Consider the following 21266-nt stretch of genomic DNA (forward strand, 5'->3'; position numbering starts at 1 on the left):
TTTATGTCTGACAATCCTGACTGATTAACCAATTGGACTGAAACTGCTTTTTGAATTCCTCACTCCTGAATGTCTCCATTGCAATTAGTATTTTGCTCCTTGCTCTTTCTACATATTGAGACATACCCTTAGGAGTGATGAGCAATGAAGCCATAAGGCTCAACTTGACTACACTTATTATAATTACCTTTGTACATATCCACTGGGCCTTTTTCTCTTCTTTGCTAAGGTCATAATTTTTGGTCTCCATTCAAACAAAACAGACTTTCATACGAGCTAGCTCTCTTTCAGATAACTACTCTCCAAATGCCAACTCAATGCTTGGCATATGCTTATGTGGTCATAACTGACCAGATGCTGGGGTTATATTAAGAGCCTAATTTTAAAATTCAATATTATACTTTTAAAACCTTATTAAAGAGGCAAAGTCTTTAATGTCTGGAGTCCTGAAGAACGTACCTCTGTATGTCTTATGAGTTCCATGAGTTTAATTTCCTCTTGAGTCTGCTCAGTCCAGCCTCCCTCCACCACCACCGGCTGCATGGGGTTTTTGTTGGGAACCATGGCGGCTGGCTGACATGCTGCTACTCGCCGCCCTGGGGAAAGAAGTCCCTGGTAATGTTGTTTCTGAAGATGCGTTTTCAGATTCCAAATAAATTGGTTTGGCGTTCTATGCATAAATCATTCCACTTGGGAGCATAGACTAAAATACTAAATATATCATAAAAGCAAAGATGCCTAAGGTAATAATATCTAACAATGCCTCTTCATATGGGAGCTTGAGGCTTCAAATAGCCAGGATATGCATATTCACTGTACAGATGGAAAAGAAAGATACCATGCTGACTTCCACAGTGGCCCCGGCCTTTCCTGCACGATATGGTTCAGTGGTAATTTAGTCAAATAGAATCCATGACCTATATAGTCCATCATCTCTTCCAGTCATGGAACATATGTTTTGTTCTCTTCGCTAATAATAAGCCTTTCCCCAACAATTAGCTTAGCAGCCTGGGGATTAAGTACTTCTAAAATAATATTAACCCAAGAGACAGGAGGCCTTTTTTTCCATCTAATAATACCTGCAAGCACGATTAGTTTCTGACACCTCTGCTGTGCCCTTTAGGTTGTTAAAAAGCTGTGGTAAGAGAAAATATTTATCAGAATACTGTACTCCAAAGAATAATAGGCATTATTTAATAAGTGTGTTGATTTCAATGTATGCATTCTTCTAGCTAGTCCACTTAAAATTGTAAGAGATTGAAAAATCATACTTACAAAATTGTTTTCTTTCTCCGTGTTGAAAATAAACTCACACTGAGTCTCATACTGATTCCTAAACTTCTTAAGTAACGATAATGCTTTCTTTCGCATGTTGCTTCTAGAAACTTAGGCTGCACACCAGCTGTCAATCAGGGATTGGGCTAGATGAGGCCAATCCAAGCATGTTCAAGATTTAGTCCTTGTCTCAAGTTTTTTGGGGAAGGCAGATGTCAAGGAAATGATTGCACCAATAATCGATTGCAGTTGTGCTCCTCCAGCGAACAGGATCTCTAAAAGCATCTCACAGGGGCCACCACCCTAGTCTAGTGCCAGGGAAGGCTTCTTTGAGAAAGTAATGCTGAGGTGGATAAAATAATGGAAATACTAACATCAAATTGAGCCCTAATTTTGTTGCCAAGAGAGTCTTAATATGCAGATTTTCAGACCATGACTACAAACAGAACTCTGAAAACAATTTAGTGTTTGCAGAGAATAAAGCAACTGCACTCTTGTAAGCTCAAGTTTGTGGAAATAGATCAAGCAATAAAAATAAATGGCAGCAATGACTTTTCAGGGAAATCAGAATTCTACGTACCTAATAAGCATTCTATGCAATTTATGGATGTGGAGAAAACATAATTGAATCAGTCAGCCAATGAGTTACAGTGGAAATGCCATTAGGTTATGAGCATTGGAGAAGGCCACAGTGGTACAAGAAAAATACATAACATAAATTTACGCAAATACAGTTTTTAGCTTACTCTATTCATAAAGAGTAGACGACACTAATTTATGACACATAAATATTTTATTTATAGTGCCTTTTGAACACTAAAACTTTGCTCAACCAAAGAGAGCTCAGCAATAGTTTATCATTTACGCTCTTAAAAGCTAAGATTTGAATGTAGGAAAAGAGCAAAAACCATTATACTTTATTTGTTTTTTGTCAACTTTCTTCTAATGGTCTTAAAAAAAAATGAATGCATTTGCACTATAATTTTCATAAAGAGACATAAATTCATCACAAAAGGTTTTGGTTCAGGGAAAGATGTTCATAACAAACTACTATTTATGTAGGTAAGAATACCAATTGAAACCAAGAAAAATGTATTGATAAAATTATTTTATTTTCCTATTACATTCTCCATATATCTTATTTTAGTTCATATGAGATCCGGGGAAAGTAACAATAATAGCTAACAATTAATGAGGAAAACTAGAGAACGTGAGTGCTTTGCTATGCTTTCAAATTGTAAATCTCACCCAGACAGCTCCCCTACCCCTTCTCCCTTGATCAGAGGCCCACCCTGGTTCAGCATTATCTGTGCTTGGGAGGGTAAGTCCACCTCACCTGAGGTTTTAGTCGGCAAATCCCTTTAGCTCTCACACTAAATAAAATGCCCCAGCATCACCTTTATACTTAACAAATGCGATACTTTGGCATAATCTGCCATTTCTTCATTTCACTGATCAGTTTTTAAGACCCCCAAGTCAGAAAATGGGCTGCCTTTTTAGTAACCCTTATTCTAATATTTATTGAGTATTTATTATGTGCTGCACATGCAGTAAATACTTGAAATTTCTTACTTCATCATAAAACCTTACAAAGTCATTACTAGTATTGTGATTAATATTAGCAATGACCACACTTACAAATGAAATGTAAAATCAGCTTAGCACAGTACTTTATATATGCTTAATCAATACTTGTTGCATTCACCAATGGCTATAATAATGGAAAATAATCTACTTAGCTGCTCTTCCATCCAATCCCCAAGAAACTCATCATCCAACAGGGACTACAGTTAACTGGACTTTGACTTGTTCTTATTTGTCTTCATAATCCCGACAACTAGAAAAGTTCTTCCTCAGAGTAGATATTTTATATGCATGTATTGAATTTACATTTAATAGCAGAAAATATAACAGTTTGTCAGTAGAGACAAGATTTATCTTAGCACTAAATTCTAAGAGAAATTTCATTAATGGATTGCTCCATAATGGACACCATCTGACATCTATCAACAGTGATACTGCAGATGATACCAACTGAACTTTAAATGATTTTTTTAATAAATGCCTTTTTAATACTTAATTATAATAAAAGCTGAAGACATAATATAAAATCAGAATATAGTAAAGGCAACTCTGCCTGGTGTTATTTTCAGTATGTTGGTTTTTATTGATTTAATTTGATACAGAAATAGACCTTAGAAAACTCAGTGGAATGAATGGTTGAAATTCTGTTCATTCTTCAATTCAGTCCTTCTACAAGTATTCACAGCACAAATTAGGTAGTAGAATTTATAATGTAACATAGGGAAGATAGTCACATGACCAGGTAATTATAGTAATGTAATAATGATTATCAGAGGGGAAGCTCAAGGTGTGATAAACTGCATTATTCCTAACATGGAAAAGGGAAAGTTTAGGAAGAAATAACAAGTAAGCTGAAAACCATTTAATCAGTAGAAGCAATCCAAAAGGACAAGGGAGAGAAAAGTTGAGGCAGAGGAAACTAAATTGTGCCAAATTCTCGGAGTTAAGAAAGCTCCTGATACGTCTCCAGGACTGAAAAGTAGTCCAAATGGTGGAGTGGCGAGAACAAGGAAAGAGAGCAGCTTACACAGGACTGTATCATGAAAGAACACGTTGAAGAGTTTCATCTTTGTCTGAAAGATAATAGGAAACTTTGAAAAGTTTTATGCCTGGAGTACCATGACAGCTTTGTATTTTTGCCTGATCACTCCAGCTTCAGAATGTCCCCATTATGCATAGACTAGAAACTACTATCAAGACTGGAAGCAGGGAATCAAGTCACAAAGCTGTTATAGTAATCCAAGGAATAGATGACAATAGCTAGAATTTAGATAACACAGTTGAGGATGGAGACCAGATTCATTTGAGAAGAGAGGTTGGAAGCAACAAGACTTACTGTTGTTTGCTTCAAGAAAGTGAGAGAGAGGGAGATGCCAGGGATAACTCCCAGGTTTCTAAGATGGGACACATGGGTGGATGGTGGTAGGGCCCATGGCTAGAAGAAATGAAGGAGATACTGGAGTGGTGAAAACTTTAGTTTTGGACATGCCCAAGGAACATTTTGGTGAAAATGTGTAGTATTTAGAATAGCAGAGATTACCAGTCATGGTAGATATTTTTCATGTAGACCCAATAATTCTTTTGGAAAGAACTGAATAATAGTCATTTCAACCCAGATTTCCATTTAGGGCACTTAAAATTAGTTGTGTTGCTTATTGAAGTAAAATTCACATGCTTTTGACAACAGACAGTGTGCCTACTTAGGAGTTGAAATCCTGTCAGGGCAATGAGAGAGCCTGAAATGTATTCCTTTCTAGACTAAAGTCTATAATACACTTTTTCTCCCCAAAGAACCATCTGGAATCTCAAGTGTTTGGCATAGTATAACGTCTAGAACCTAAGATTCTATGACAGAGAGAATGAAAGAGGAGAACAAATACTGCCAGTTGATCACTTTGACTGTGAATAGCATATCTTGTGCTGCCTAACTTGAAGAAGCCCTGCTGATATTGACCTTTGAAAAATTCAGTACCTCCTCACTCAGATTATAAAATAGACAGGGGTGCCTGAGTGGCTCAGTCAGTTAAGCCTCTGCCTTTGGCTTAGGTTATGATCCCAGGGTCCTAAGATGGAGCAGCAGGGAGTCTCCTTCTCCATCTCCCTTTGTGCTTGCTTTCTCTCTCTCTCCCTCTTTCTCTTTCTCTCTCTCTCTCAACTAAACAACAGCAACAAAAAGACTCTCTCCCTCCTCCTCTGGCCCTCCCCTGTGCACATGCCCTCTCTCTCAAATAAATAAATAAATCTTAGGAAAAAAAAAATAAAACCAAACAACTAAACAGGCAAACAATAAACAACCCCCAAACTTCTTTCCCAGCAATACCTAAGAAATAGACCAAAAGTTTTGTTTAAGGACTAATTCCAAAGCCCACAAAATGTTACTTCAGCGACTATTTCAATCCTAACAAAGGGGTTAGATGACCCAGATACTCTCCTAATTTTAAAAATTTACATATAATTCATGTGGTATTCATTTTAATATAAAAGTTACAAATATAAAATCAGTACCAAAAGATATATTAGGTTTTAGACTTGCTCAAGTGACTTTTGTGACACAATATTTATAGTACTCAGTTAAACATCTGGTATCTAATAGTAGGAAAAAACTTCCAGCAAATTGGGGTTACATTTAGAATTAAACATGGTGATACTTGATTTAGTTCATACTGACCTTTTAACAGTCTCATTTTGTGTTTCATGGTGTCTAGATCAGCCAAAATTTTGTCCTTTTTTAACCAGTTCTGTTTTTCTACTTTTTCTGCTTTCTGCAAAGCTAGAAAAAATACATTTTTTTAATCTTGCATTGTGTTATCGACAGTAATTTATCATGCAAGCCAATAATTTATAAAGAACTTTCTGCTCCAAGAAATAGATTCAATTAGAAACAAGTAATTAAAAGGTAAGGGTCATTAAAAGAAACCTCATTTGAAAGATGACAGGGCTTAAGGCATTTCTTTATGGAATGGAGAAGGGGGGGAAGAAGAACAGTGCTGTTTTATTATATAGATTTACCATATGCAATAGCCATATTTCATTTTCCACTTCCACAAACTATTTGGAGGTGATGAAAGCCTGGCTTGGAACCATTCATTTTTTAAACATCCACCTACTGCCTAAAGGGTGCAATTCTTAAAAATGAAAATGTGCAGACAGGTCGTCTTCAGTGTGAATTAAACTCATTTGTTATTTTCTAATGTATACCATTATTCTCAGTCTTATAGACCAAGGATCTCTTTATCAACTAAATTAGACATTTTTCCATGCAGAATACTCCATTCCAGTAAGAAAAAACAGGGAACTGTGCAAATATAGGAGTACAGCTATCCTTGTGCACATGTTAATTGATGGACTTCCTGTTCTTTGCATAAATGTGATGTTATTATGTTGGCATTATACACATTTAATTCTTTTCTTATGGTGACATAAAATTTATTTCTCTCTTATTTATATACTTGCTTGAAAGCAAACGAAAACAAAAAACTTACCCTTTGGAGATAGAAATGGTTCACCGCAGGATACCCAGATAGCAATGGGATTTCTGAGGACGAGGGCAAGCAGAGACTTATCTATACCATCCAAAGTATCGGATGTCACAGACTTTGGAACCAATTTGGTTTTCACTTTCATTCTCTGGTTTTCTAGGAAACAAATGGCACAATAACCAATGCACGATAAATAATGAATAAATTTGCCTCCTGAATTTGTTTATTCAAAATATTTCCTGTCTCATTAATGACTCGATTTAAACAGGTAATACCTAAACCAGATGCAAATATATAACTATGATCAGAAATTTCATATGCAACCAAATAATTTAAAGTAATGTGATTATAAATATACTTTAAATTCTTTTCTTATGTTTTACTAGATATGAAAGAAATCTGAGGTGGCTTACTAAAATACCTACTCTGAAGAGGAATAAAATAAAGAGATAAGAAAACCAAGGAAAGGAGTAAAAAAGTATAGTGATAGAGTAAAGCCAAAGACAAAATGCCTTAGTGTCCTCTTCTTTTAAATGAATAGTAGTATCTATCTTATTCTGCTGTTGGGAAGATTAAAAGAAAAAAAAAAAAGGAAACATTTAACAAAACCAAAAGACAACTGACAGAATGGGAGAAGATATTTGCAAATGACATATCAGATAAAGGGCTAGTATCCAAAATCTATAAAGAACTCATGAAACTCAACACCCAAAGAACAAATAATCCAATCAAGAAATGGGCAGAAGACATGAACAGACATTTCTGCAAAGAACACATACAGAGGGCCAACAGACACATGAAAAAATGCTCCACATCACTCGACATCAGGGAATACAAATCAAAACCACAATGAGATTCCACCTCACACCAATCAGAATGGCTCAAATTAACAAGTCATGAAATGATAGATGTTGGAGAGGATGTGGAGAAAGGGAAATCCTCCTACACTGTTGGTAGGAATGCAAGCTAGTGCAACCACTCTGGAAAACAGCATGGAGGTTCCTCAAAAAGTTGAAAATAGAGCTACCCTACAACCCAGCAATTGCACTACTGGGTATTTACCCTTAAGATATAAGTGTAGTGATCCGAAGCGGCACATGCACCCGAATGTTTATAGCAGCAATGTCCACAATAGCCAAACTATGGAAAGAACCTAGATGTCCATCAACAGATGAATGGATAGAGAAGAGGTGATATATATATATATATATATATAATGGAATACTATGCAGCCATCAAAAGGAATGAAATCTTGCCATTTGCAACAACATGGATGGAACTAGAGAGTATTATGCTTAGCGAAATAAGTCAGTCAGAGAAAGACAACTATCATATGATCTCTCTGATATGAGGAAGTTGAGATGCAACGTGAGGGGTTTGGGGGGTAGGAAAAGAATAAATGAAACAGGACGGGATCGGGAGGGAGACAAACCATAAGAAACTCTTAATCTCACAAAACAAACTGAGGGTTGCTGGGGGGAGGGAGGTAGGGAGAGGGTGGTTGGGTTATGGACATTGGGGAAGGTATGTGCTATGGTTGGCAAGTGCTGTGAAGTGTGTAAACCTGGCAATTCACAGACCTGTACCCCTGGGGCTAATAATACATTATATGTTTATAAAAAAAGGAAAAAAACTATTTAAAAAAGGGAAAAAAAAGGAAAGTGCTTAGAATAAATGGTGTTTGGTCTATTTAATTGGACGAGCATCCAAAAAATGCTAGATAATATTTTTGTTATTGAATGGACATGAAAGCGACACATTTCATTTGCTAGAGTTAAATCACAGTTTGGGTTCTGAGCATTCTAGGGGCCCAAGCAAAGAAGAAAACACAATTTCAAGATTCGCATGGGCCACATAGAGAGATAAATTTCTCAGAAGATACAACTTTTCTGGTCCTGATATCTGAGAGAAATTTATTTCAGGGTCTTCATAAGGGGGTTATCTGTGAGGTAGAAAACAGTATCCTATAAAAGAAACAAACAATATTGAGAACTTAAGACATGCTGCGCATTTCACTAAGACCTCTGCATTATCTCAGGTAAATCTCAAAATGATACTCTGAGGTACGTCCATTCTTCTTTTACAGAGTAAAGGGGGCTAAACACATAGCTTGGTAGCAGCAGAGTCAGGATTAGAACCCAGGCCATATGCCTCCAAAGCCTGTGCCCTTTACCACTATCTCCATAGAAACTGTTTTCCGCAATGCAAACTGGTGGCATAACACAAGCCGAGATTCAGTAAAAGGGGGCAACCCACTAACGAACCAGCCTGATTCAAGGATAACCTCTAGATTATAGAGGGGAAGGGATGGACATACCCCTTTAGTACCCAGCGTGAATAACATTACTTCCAGGCAACTTTTAAATAACAATTTGAAAGAAGAGCCTTTGATATTGTAATCTTCCAGAACCTGGAGATCAGATATTTCATATGCCAAATAAAGGCCAAACTATATGCTTTAATGATTAGCTAAGCATTAAATGTTGACATAATTATTTTAAAAAACTCATTAGAAAAGAGGACAAGTAATATCATTGTGAAATAATAGAAAAAATATATATATTACTCTCTGCCCTATGTTCCTGGCAGAGTACTTCCACTGGTCATTTTCTAAGTAATAAGAGCACTAGGATCATCTCTTGTTCAAATATTTTGTCTTTGATCCTGGCTCCTGACACAGACTCCTAAATCCTTTGGAATTTCCTGGATGATAGCAGTATCTTGCCGTCATCGTCGTCTTCTTCTTCTTCTTCTTCTGCTTCTTCTTTTTAAGATTTTATTTATTTATTTGATAGACAGAGATCACAATTAGGCAGAGGGGGAGGCAGAGGTGGGGAGGGGGGAGAGGCTTCCCGCCATGCAGGGAGCCAGACGTAGGGCTCAATCCCAGGACATTGAGATCATTACATGCATCGAAGGCAGAGGCTTAACCCACTGAGCCACCCAGGAGCCCCAGTTTCTTGTCTTCTAATGAGACTTTGGGCAGACTCATGGAGGAAGACTGGTCATCAGAAAGACCAAGCCATGATTAGAACTTTGGAATTTTCTACCCTGCTCTTCACTCTCCAGTGTAGGGAGAGAGGCTGGGCATGGAATTAGTGAACAATCATGGCTACATGATGAAATCTCCATTAAAAATCCCGAAAGTACAGGGTTTGGAGAGCCTCTGAGTTGGTGAACACATGGAGATGGTAGGAGAGTGGTGGGCTTGGAGAGAGCAGAGAAGCTCTGTGCCCTTTTCCCACACACCTTGCCCTACTCATCTCTTTCACCCAGATGTTCATCTGTATTCCTTATCATATCTTTTTATAATAAACCAGTAGACAGTAAGTAGATCATTTCCTTGAGTTCTGTTGAGCTGCTCTAGCAAATTAATCCAACTGAAAAGAGGAATCATGGGAATTTCCAATTTAAACCAATTGTTCAGAAACACAGGTCTGGACAGCTTAAGTGGGGATGGAATGGGGAGCGGTCTTATGGGACTGAGCTCCTAACCCATGAGATCTGATGCTATAACCAGGTAGAGAGTGGAAAAACTGAGTTAAATTGTAGGACACCCAGCTGGTGTCCTACACCAGTTGCAGAATTGTTTGGCGTGGGGTAGAAAACACACACACCGGGTGTCAGAAGTGTTGTGAATGTGATAAGCATGTGAGAGCAAAGAAGAGACACACAGGAATAAGAGTGGGTTTTTCCTACTCAACTGTACACACAATAATGATCACTAATACTCACTAAATATTTAGTAAACATCAACCAGGCATTATTCTCAGCGGCATATACATTTATATATAAACTCCTATTCATATGTTTTATGAACACATGTTCGTATTTATGAGGACCGAATGAGTATACATTTACATGATCATCAGTGTGGAATTCGTAAAATGAGGAAACTGGGATACAAGAGGTTAAACAACCTGCCCAGGATCATTCAGCCAGAAAGGAAAAGAGGTAGGATCCGAACCCTGGAATTCTGGCTCCAAAACCCAAGTTCTTAATCTTCAAATCATGACTCTCTGTACAACAGTGGAAAGCTGAGATCAATCACTCGCTGATTCACTGTAAGACTCGTTTGTATTAAGCAAACTGTTGCTGGGGACGCAGTTTCTGTCCTCAAGCTGTATGCAGTTTAATGAGACACACAAAGATGTAAACAGATTATAATACATGTGCTAGGAGCTGCAATACAGGTAGGTGCCTTCGCGGTGCTTCTGGGAGTTTAGAGGAGTGGTGGAGACGGGCAGGGGCAAGTAAGGGCAGCTTATAGGCAGAAGTATAGAGAGGACCCCTTCTCTTCTAATTTTATCTCTTCTAAAATAATAGAGATTTTACTGATCCAGCCCAGCCTTCTTAAGTGGTCTTTGGTTGATTTTGGTTTTAAATGTAAAAGCAAAAGCTGCCTATGTTACATCAAGTAGCTAAGTTGTCAAATATATTTTATAAATTTGAGGCAATTTATTTATTGTTTTGGTGCTGAGACTAAATTTACGTTATTTGTTAACTTTTTCTTATCATTCTGCAAGGTAAAAGCAATATGACAATTTCACAAGAGAGCAGCTTCCTGTGATTTTGTAATTCTAGAAGGGGTGACCTAGTCACAGAATCACATTTAACATTTTTATGATGAAAAGTAGAATCAGCTAAATCTTTTTTTTTTTTTTTTAAGATTTTATTTATTTATTTGACAGAGAGAGATCACAAGCAGACAGAGAGGCAGGCAGAGAGAGAGAGAGAGAAGCAGGCTCCCCGCAGAGCAGAGAGCCCAATGCAGGACTCGATCCCAGGACCCTGAGATCATGACCTGAGCCGAAGGCAGCGGCCTAACCCACTGAGCCACCCAGGCGCCCCAGAATCAGCTAAATCTTAAAGAATGTAACCAACCTTTCATACTTTTAATAGTTGTCTCCTTTGTTGGAACAGGAACTGCCTCTTTCTTTTGTTTCTCCGTGTCTCTCTGGATGAAAGACTCCTCTAGTGCCCATAAAACCAAATCACATAAGGAAAGGATCATGGTCCCATCTTTGGTATATACTTTGGAGGCTGCCCTGGTGAGACCAAGTTGCTTCGTGCATTCTGTAAGAAGCTAAATAACACAGATTGTAAGGAATTGATGAGACAAAAGAGTGATAGGGCTGGGGAATAATCATGAAGAGCTTATTATTTTAGAAATTTGAGAAAATCCATTAATTTGCAAAAATAGAAGGCTAAATAATGACAGACTTGATCTTTGATTAGAGACAATTTTTTGGTATCAGACTGTCCTATGTAATTTCACAAAATTAGTCCACTCAAATTGTGAAGATAAGCTCCAAAAATTTAGCACAGCAGATGATGTATGTTAATACATTTTATCATCTGAGTATTTACTCCCTAAGAAGTGTTCAACTTAGAGATCCACTTTCAACTTTGTTGCTTTATAAGGAATAAAACTGTAGCACTTCATATGGATGAACCGGCTTAAAATAAATGTGTAGTTGACTTTCAAACCCAAACTAACACATATTCTTACTTTCATTTTGCAGATAGGGAAACAGGCTGAGAGGTTGACATTTTTGTCCAAGACTCCACAAGCCAGCTGTGGTGCTCCGGGTGAATCCTGGAGTTGCTAACTTTTGGGATTTGTTTAGTTCACTGAACAATATCTTAATAAAAAGGCTATTTGCATTCAGAAGGCAAATAGGACCAGTAAGTGTGTATGTGTGTGTTTTCAAGGAAGTCTCCAGGGTATGTCCATATCACATTCGATTTTGCTTATAAAATATGCTGTTAAAGGCATTGGTCAGAATGTATAGACAAGATAATCACCAAACAAAAGAAGGACAAAGCTGGGTTTGGACCTTTTGAGCTCTACGACAGAAACCACATGTTCCTTCCTAACACAACTCTTGCTTCTCTGATTTGAGAATGAAATGAAATGAAACAACCTGTCAACAAATAAGTGCTCAGATTTTACAAATGATAAATGAGGCGGCAGCTCTTAGAAATATTCAGATGACATACAGCCTGAAGCTGGAATGGGAAAGAAGGTGAAAAGGGGGGGGGGCATTCTCTCTATCACACAAGTGAAGAAAATCTGGTAGCTTCCCCCCCACCACTGCTTTTATGTATCTTTGCTCTGGAACCAATCTAAAAATCATATTCTGGTTTCCCTTCTTTCTAAGTCTGTATCCAAAGAAATACAATAAAAAAGAATATCTTTAAGAAAGCAGAGATCTTAAAAAAAAAAAAAAAAAGAAAAAAGAAAGAAAGAAAGAAAGAAAGAAAGAAAAAAGAAAACAGAGATCTTGATCTCATTAGCCTAAATTGGTGAAACTGGCCAGGGACATTTATCATTCAATCCCACTGCTTTTTTTTCTTGTCAGAAGAGTCACTATTATCTTTACCTTGGAGGATGCAAGAAATGTTTAAGTTATAGTCACTTACTGTGGGGAATGTTCCAGCCACAATTAACTTCCCATTCCGATATCCACCTCCGTTTTTGTATGCAATTATTTTCACTGCCTTCTGGTGCGTAGCTGCTGTACCACTACGAGGTACAACTTGGGTGCAGGTCTTCCTCCGCAAAGATAACAGGCGTTCTTCATAATAATTTAGCGTTTTCTCAGCCTCATAAGAAGACAAATCAGCCTGATCAAAAACAAAAACGAGAAAGCACAAAGGTCTACTCAAGCTTTTACTTTTAGTTTTTGTTGTTTTGTTATGTTTCAGTCCCTTAATTTAAGAAACACATGCATACACCTGGGTGTGGTATCTAGATTTTGAGACGCTCACTCTGCATGTTGTAGGTATTGGATACCGCAGTGGGAAGAACATTGGTTCAGAACTCAGTTTTCTTCCCAGCCCTGTCACTGAGTCTCTAGGTGACTTTAAGCCTCTGGCTTGTGTTTCTGGTCTTCTCCTGTTTTCCACTCTGCCTTCTCCTGTGATAGGAGCTGCGGGAAAAGCATGCCGGGGACCAGAGAAAGTCTGGCCTTGAAGTAATGGGATGCTGGCACTACAGATAATCTCTTCCTCTTTAACCCGAGGATAATGCCACCCTGTGGTGGCAGATACTGATGAATGGGGAGGGAACGAGTGCATTCCTAATCTACATGATAATTAGGGTGGTGGACACCACACTTCCCCTTTCCCTTTCCCTCTACTCAGGATGCTGCTTTGAAGGAAAAACGCTGTCTGAGATGCTTTAACACTGAGGATTCTTTCCTAACAGCTCACCAGCACCTCCTTAACCCCACCATCACTAAAGCCAAGACAACTGCCTTTAGACTTCTCCAGAGGACTGACTTCTTTTCACCTTCAGAGTTACTGTTGCACTTAAAATTTATTGCAACTGTTCTGTCCCCTCCAGACCCTTCCCACACTGCACTGTGTATCCAGTTTAGGGGACTGAGGAGAAAGATCTGGAAATGGAGACAGCAAGCCCTGGAGAGCACACCAAGTTGGAAGGTTCCTCTTTAGGAACTGCTCCTTTTTATATAAGTGTGTAAGTCCCTTTAGCACATCCTACTCTAAACTTGAAGGAGAGGACTTTTCAAATGGTGTCATTTTAAATTAAGATTGCAGGAAAGTGGCAGGGATTTTTTTTTTTTTTCTCCATGAGCTATAAATAGTATTAGACATGGATGCATGAATTCAGGCACCCAACCTGAACAGCCATTAACAGCACGTCAAATTCCTCCTGAAATGTTCCATGCTAGTAAAAATAAGTTTGCCCTGTGAGTATAGGCAAGAAAGCTGGTCCACTGTGTAAAGATTTGCAGTTACTTCCTCATCTAAAAGCAACACAGAGAGCAGTGGAAGGTGTTAGTAGATGATTAAAGCCACAGAAGTGCCCAATTAACTTCAAAGACTGTATCGAACTATTAATAGACAAGGTATTTTAAATTACAATGGACCAGAGGAAATCAATGCAGGTGGAATGGTAAAGGGGCATCAGAGGAAGATGAATTGGATGGGTGCAGGTGAACTTGAGTGCAAGGCAGATAATGAATGCATCGAAGTTTCCAAAGTGATGCCACGCACGTATTAGCAAAGCTCAGGTCATTACATACCCCTGCCACACTGATGACCTTGAAAGGCCCTCGTGAGAACTGCTTCTGGGTCGTGGAGCCTGAGGCACAGAGGAAGGGCAGCCCTGGAAGCAACTGTTGGAGCCCCTTCTCTACTCTCATGGATCGTCCACATGCTAAGCAGAGCATTATTTTTTTCTTTCCAGTCGGTGCAAGATAGTAGTATCCCTAAAAAAGGAATAAAGATGGTTTTATGTAGGTACATCCAAATGATGACAGCATTTTTGAAGAATATTTGCAATACAAATAGAGCACTTTATTAATCCCCAAATGCTAAATTTGAGACCTCAACATGAATGCATCATTTTACTCCCTACTAATTATATTTTTTAAAAGCATACTTCCAATTCTGTTGACTGAAAAAGGCTGGAGGCTGTGACAGTTCAACAGTAATTAGTATAACTTATGTCAAGGAACGGGGTTTCCTGGAGGAATGGTCAGTTCCAATTTGGGGGCAAGAAATGTATAAGAAGAGCAAGTGATGTCTTGTGGTGCCTGGAAAGAAAAGAAGCCATCCAAGAGTAAGGAAACATTTTAAAAAGACACAAGAACCAACAACATGAAGGAGCCTCCACTGGCCCAAAGTGGGACAATTTGGGGACAGCAAAAAGAATGATAACCAAAACACTTTGGATGTTGTTGAAAATATAAAATCCCATGAGCTTATAATGATGCTAAAAATACTTGTAAGTAAACTGGCACCAATTTATAACTTGGAAAAACTGGTCATTAGAAAGTGTGGCCAATTATTTGCAGAGATGGCCACAAGAAAACTGCTCCATCCTGGTTTGCATGGCCTTCTGACATGTGACTCTGCTCCTCCTCCAATCAAGAAATATTTCTCCTTTTGTCCTTTCTTTGAATCTGAGCAAGGCCATGTGACTTGTTTTGGCCATAGCAGCATTAGTAAATGTGAGGCAAGCAGATGCATAAGACTTGCTTGCACACTAGAGGTTGCTCTTTTGGCTGCAATGGGAACACTGAGAACACCATGGAACAAACTTGAGCTAGCGCCATCCAGTCCCCACAGAACCACCAAACTACTGACATACCACCAAATGACCACAAATTAGGGTCACGTTACTGACCCTGGGCAAGACCAGCAGAGTGGCCCCACTGAGTCCAGCTCAAATTTTTGGCCCACAGAATAAAAAAAGTGGTTCTTGATTGAAGCCACTAAGTTTTCAGGTGGTTTATTGTACCACAATAGATAAATGAATGGATAGAAAGAATTAACATTCATCTTACCATCCTTTAAGAATCATATTTTTGGGTAGTCAAATACCTAGCTGAAGAAGATGAACCTCATTGAAGTTCTTCCTTACATTAAGAATTTAGTTAATGAATGTTGGGGGGAAATGATAGACTTAGACAAAATTGACTCCACGGAAACTCCTAATGAAATAATTGATCCAAATAAAGATCACCAAAGAGTAACACTAGATGAAAGGTCATTGGGAGATTTGTTAAATGTGAGGTTAGGTTCTACTCATGCCCACTGATACCCATTATCACTAAGAATGAAAAATCCAGACATTGTATTCTTGCATAAGTGATCAATATGAAATAACTTGAGCCCATGAAGATTCTTGTCAAAAAAATGCTAATCATAAATCTAATTACTAATCTAGTATTAAATTTCTTTTACAGAAATTATGGGGGCTAGACAAATAAATTTTAAAATGCTATTAAGAAGTAAATAGACAAATCCAAACAGTATGCATTCTATAAGACAATTCTAGAATCAACAACTAAGTATCATATGAGGACCTTGCTTGAATCCTGGTTCACATCAACCATTCATAAGAAGACTTTCTTAAAGAACCTCAGAAATTTGATTAAAAACAGGATACTTGGAGCACCTGGGTGGCTCAGTGGGTTAAAGCCTCTGCCTTCGGCTCAGGTCATGATCCCAAGGTCCTGGGATTGAGTCCCACATCAGACTCTCTGCTCAGGGGGGAGCCTGCTTCCTCTTCTCTCTCTGCCTGCCTCTGCCTACTTGTAATCTCTGTCTGTCAAATAAATAAATAAAAATCTTTAAAAAAAAGAAAAAGAAAAAGAACAGGATACTTGATTGATAGCCAAAGGATTATTGTTAATTTCATTAGGTGTCATAATGGTATAATGATTATGTAAGAAAATGTTCAAATTTTTTAGATGTATACTCTTAAGTTTAAGGTGGAATGGGACCATGTCTGGGGTTTGTAAAGATTGCAAAACCTTTATAATAGTTGAATTTGGATGAAAAGTATATTAGGATTCATTATACTATTCTATTTTTCATTATACTATTTCTATTTTTAGTATATATTGTTATACTATATTCTAGTGTACTATTCTGTACTATACTATCCTGGTCTATGCATGAAAATTTCCATAATAAAATTTTAAAGTACTTTTATATAGATTCTCCAATTTGCTTTCGTCCTCACAAAGCTAAAACTTAAATACAGCCAGAGTTATTATCATTCGCAATCAATTTACAGATGAGAAAACAAAAACTCCAAGAGGGAAGTTTTCACTTAAGGATACTCCAGTAGTACGTGGCAGAACTGAAATATAAAACTGACATTTGATTCCAAGTTCTTGGCTTTTTTACCTTTCTCATATTGCTTCAAGTACTCCCTATAAGTATGTATAGCTACCTCAATTCAAAGCCAACATTTATATGACACTTTTGAAAATGTAATTCTTAAATTTCACTATGGATTTCTCTATATGCACATACAATTTCCATTTTTCTACACATTACATAAAGGCAGAAAATTAAAATATCCTTGTTTGGATGAAACTGAATGAATATTATGGGCAGAATCATTTCTACAGAAAAGCATGTACTTCATGATGAATTGCATGCCAATGATTTTCCTTATTATACTAAAGAAGCCTATTGAAAAGTATCCAGAAAATGTATTTTTCATTCATTAAAACATCAGTCCCCATGACCCGTGGTGCTACAGGCTTGATGATCTCTGAATGGCTTTATTTTGGCAACTCTGCATACACACAATGTAAACCAGAGTTTTGATTAATTCATTCACATTTAATACTGTTTTGAAACTGCTGATGGAAATAAAAAGGCAATACATTTGGGGAGCTTCCAGGTTAACTATGCCTGTAGAATGCAAACAGAGTTTAAAAGTTCAGTAAGTCAGTCCCTGGTATTCTATCAAGAATACCAGGCAATTGATTTGACTAATTATTTTCTCTATAAAATTTTCCTTGATTTATTGAAATGAGTAACTTGATCTGTTCATTTGGCCTTATAGATATATAGTCTATTACATGGGGTTAGTCTGATCAATAATGACCATTGCCATTGTATAGTAGGTAAGGTGGTTATGAATAAATTATTGTGTCCTCATCATATTTATTATTTGAATGAGATACCATGTATGAAAATTACTAAGACTTATCAGTATATAACATACAGTAGCTATCTAAAATATAATATTTACTTCATATTAGTTTCCTTTTTCTAAACTATCCCTTAGGATGTGGTCTAGAAAAAAAGTTTTTACCCTACATCCAAAATGAATTTAAGGGGGAGTCTATAAACTTCCTAAAACTTACACTAAAGTGTTTGTGTATACACGTGCATTTTCGGGGGAAAAGAAGAAGTTTGTATCTCTAAAAAAGTTAAGGATGAATCACTTGCCTAGAGCCTTTGTACAACGAGCAATTTCCTTCCTCTCCAGGTCCAGGAGAGGTTTTTAATCTATGTATCCTAGACTTGATGTATTACTGTATTCTTCAGATTAATCATATTAACTTGTATCAGATAGGCTATCATTTAACTATTGAGAAAGTAAAATTATAATCTTTTAGAACAAGTAATTGTTAGAAACTGGGAAGTTATATTTTGGTTAGCATAAGAAGAACATCTTGATTATATGGTTAAAAAAAGGCACTAGTTTTAAAATCATTGAGACCTAAACTCTAGGTCTCCTTTCTTTCCATTTTTATTATAAAATATTTCAATCATACAAAAAATAGTACAGTATAGTGATACCCCATGAACCCACACTCAGATTCTACAATTACTATCTGTGAGTTAATAAAAGTTAACAAAAATTATCTAAATTTTATCTAGATTTACTAAAATGCAACCAGGTTTTAAAGGCCTGTAGGGAAAATACCCCAAAATTCACAAGATGGCTACTAAATAAAATTAACTAATAATTGGATTGTTGTGGTCCAGGAAGAAATTGAGGAGTTTGTTGTTGTTGTTGTTTTATAATTAAAAAATTTTTAAAAATTCTTTATTTTAGTTCAATTTAGTTAACATATACTGTATTATTAGTTTCAGGGGTAGAATGTAGTGATTCATCAGTTGCGTATAACGTCCAGTGTTCATTACATCAACTGTCCTCCTTAATGCCCAACACCCAATCACCCCTTCACCTCACCCACCTCCCCTTCAGCAACCCTCAGTTTGTTTCCTTGAGTTCAGCATCTTCTGGTTTGCCTCCCTATTTTCATCTTATTTTTTTCCCTTCCCTTCCCCTATGTTCATCTGTTTTGTTTCTTAAATTCCTCATATAAGTGAAATCATATGGTATTTGTCTTTCTCTGACTGACTAATTTCACTTAGCGTAATACCTTCTATTTCCATCCATGTCATTGCAAATGGCAAGATTTTATTATTATTATTTTTTAAAGATTTTATTTATTCACTTGACAGAGAGAGAGATCACAAGTAGGCAGAGAGGCAGGCAGAGAGAGGAGGAAGCAGGCTCACCGCTGAGCAGAGAGCCTGATGTGGGGCTCGATTCCAGGACCCTGAGATCATGACCCGAGCCGAAGGCAGAGGCTTAACCCACTGAGCCACCCAGGCGCCCCAAGATTTTATTATTTTTGATGGCTGAGTAATATTCCATTGTGTGGAATGCAGCGGGGGGTGTGTGTGTCTATACACACACATACGGATATATCTCACATGTTATTTTTCCATTCATTTGTCAATGGCCATCTGAGCTCTTTCCATATTTTGACTTACTATGGGCATCACTGTTATAAACATTGGGGTGCATGTGCCTCTTCAAATCACCATGTTTGTATCCTTTGGATAAATACCTAGTAGTGCAATTACTGGGTCATAGGGTAGATCTATTTCTGACTTTTTTGAGGAATCTCTATACTGTTTTCCAAAGTGACTGCACCAGTTTGCATTCCCATCAACAGTGTAAGAGGGTTCCCCCTTTTCCCCATTCTCATTAACATCTGTTTTTTCCTGATTTGTTAATTGAGTAGTTTCCAGGTGATGAAATAAGAGTGTTGTGATTGGTGGCTAAAGACCAAAAGTTATTGATGAAGCCACTGAAAGTGGCAACCGTGTTCAAGTTTTAAAAAAACGACCTTAGAAGTCCATTTCAGTCTCTGATTAAAGAACTCATTTTGCAAACAGAGCCAGTTTATACTGCATAGGAGTCATGCTGATGTATCTTCTAAGCTGCACTCTTATTAGTAAGAAAAATGACAGCAAATGGCCTTCAAGAATTATCTTGAAGAAAGTAAGTTGCATGTATGATTTTAGGATGAGTTCAGAGTAAACCTAGTATGCCAACTATCTGATGTGTGGCACTGTAACCAACATAGTCATGCTCTGCCTATTCTGGTTAAGAAAAAGTACACAAAATAGTTTTTTAAACATTTCTAACAAAATTGTCAAGTAGAAGAATCTGGTCCTTAAACTATTAACCTTTTCTTAAGCAGAACACCAAAATGTCCGCTGAGACCTCTATTCCAGTATTGCCCCACACCTTTCATGCCACCACCCTCCAAAACCCAGCCTGCGTTCTATCATCTATTCATCTATCTCTGTAACTACGGCCTTCTTTTCTTTCCCACCAGCTGGACAGTTCCTCCTTTCCTGTGTCTTTCAATAAAAACATGAGTTGTGTAATCCCAGAAAGTTTCAATCATATACCAAAGTAGGATACAACCCCCTTTACCCTTCACCCAGCTTCAACAATTATCAACCATGACCAATCCTGTTTGATCTGCTTCCCCAACCCACTTCTAATTCCTACCCTAGATTACTTTGAAGCAACTCCCAGGCATCATATCATTTCATTCTTAAATATTTAGGTATGTACCACGAAAAGATAAAAATTCTTTTATTGTAACTGTAATATCACCTCTGAAATTAACCATGATACTACCTTAATATAGTAAAATATTTAGTCAGTATTCAAATTTCTATAATCATCTCTCTCTCCTCTTAAAATTTGTTTGAAACAGAGTCAAAATCAGTTCAATACATTAAAATTGGTTTCTATACTTCTTAAATTTTTATTATTAATTTCCATGTTCTTCTATAACTCTTTCTTTTTTCCTTTATTGTAATTTATTTTATGTATTCAGTTAGGATTTTGATGACTACATGGTTTTTGTGTCATTTACCATGTTCCTTTATCTCCTATATTTCCAGTAAATTATTAGTTAGAATGAAAAACTTGATTAAATTCCAGTTACATTTTTGGGGGGAGGAACACTTCATAAGTGGTACTACGTACTTCCATCAAACAGCATATATTATCTGTTGTGTTTCTGTAATGTAGTAGAAACTGGTAACCACTATCTAGATCAATTAATTTAATAAAGTTTACAACATAGTGGCTCCAAATTTTTTCATACCTTATTCAACTATTAGCTGGGATATTCCTATGAAGTGAAACTTCTCACCTACTATTTTGTTATTCTAAGATATAGATCATAAAGTAAGGGGAAAAAATGCCTGGTTCTTCATTTTCAAGCTCTCAAAGTAACTAATTGATTCCTTAGCATCATCTTATTGTGATCAATGAACTATTGTTGTTCTTGTTTAACATAAGAATGAACATATGGATTTAAA

General features: G+C 37.1%; 1 protein-coding gene across 5 annotated transcripts in view; it reads right to left on the reverse strand.

Moving 5' to 3' along the window:
- The window catches only part of DCDC1 (doublecortin domain containing 1), a 439498-nt gene that overhangs the window by 27976 nt on the left and 390256 nt on the right, over positions 1-21266 (reverse strand). For 4 of the 5 annotated variants that reach the window (XM_059138743.1, XM_059138722.1, XM_059138732.1 and 1 more), the window contains 6 exons: positions 14393-14578; positions 12765-12968; positions 11223-11424; positions 6342-6494; positions 5528-5629; positions 460-596 (listed from right to left, as the gene is read on the reverse strand). In XM_059138743.1, the coding sequence (XP_058994726.1) occupies positions 460-596; positions 5528-5629; positions 6342-6494; positions 11223-11424; positions 12765-12968; positions 14393-14578 (984 nt within the window). Of the gene's footprint in view, positions 1-459; positions 597-3451; positions 3933-5527; positions 5630-6341; positions 6495-11222; positions 11425-12764; positions 12969-14392; positions 14579-21266 lie in introns of those variants that run through there. The other variant, XM_059138763.1, reaches the window with a different exon arrangement.

The sequence above is a fragment of the Mustela lutreola genome, chromosome 1 (assembly GCF_030435805.1).
Source record: "Mustela lutreola isolate mMusLut2 chromosome 1, mMusLut2.pri, whole genome shotgun sequence".
NCBI lineage: Eukaryota > Metazoa > Chordata > Mammalia > Carnivora > Mustelidae > Mustela > Mustela lutreola.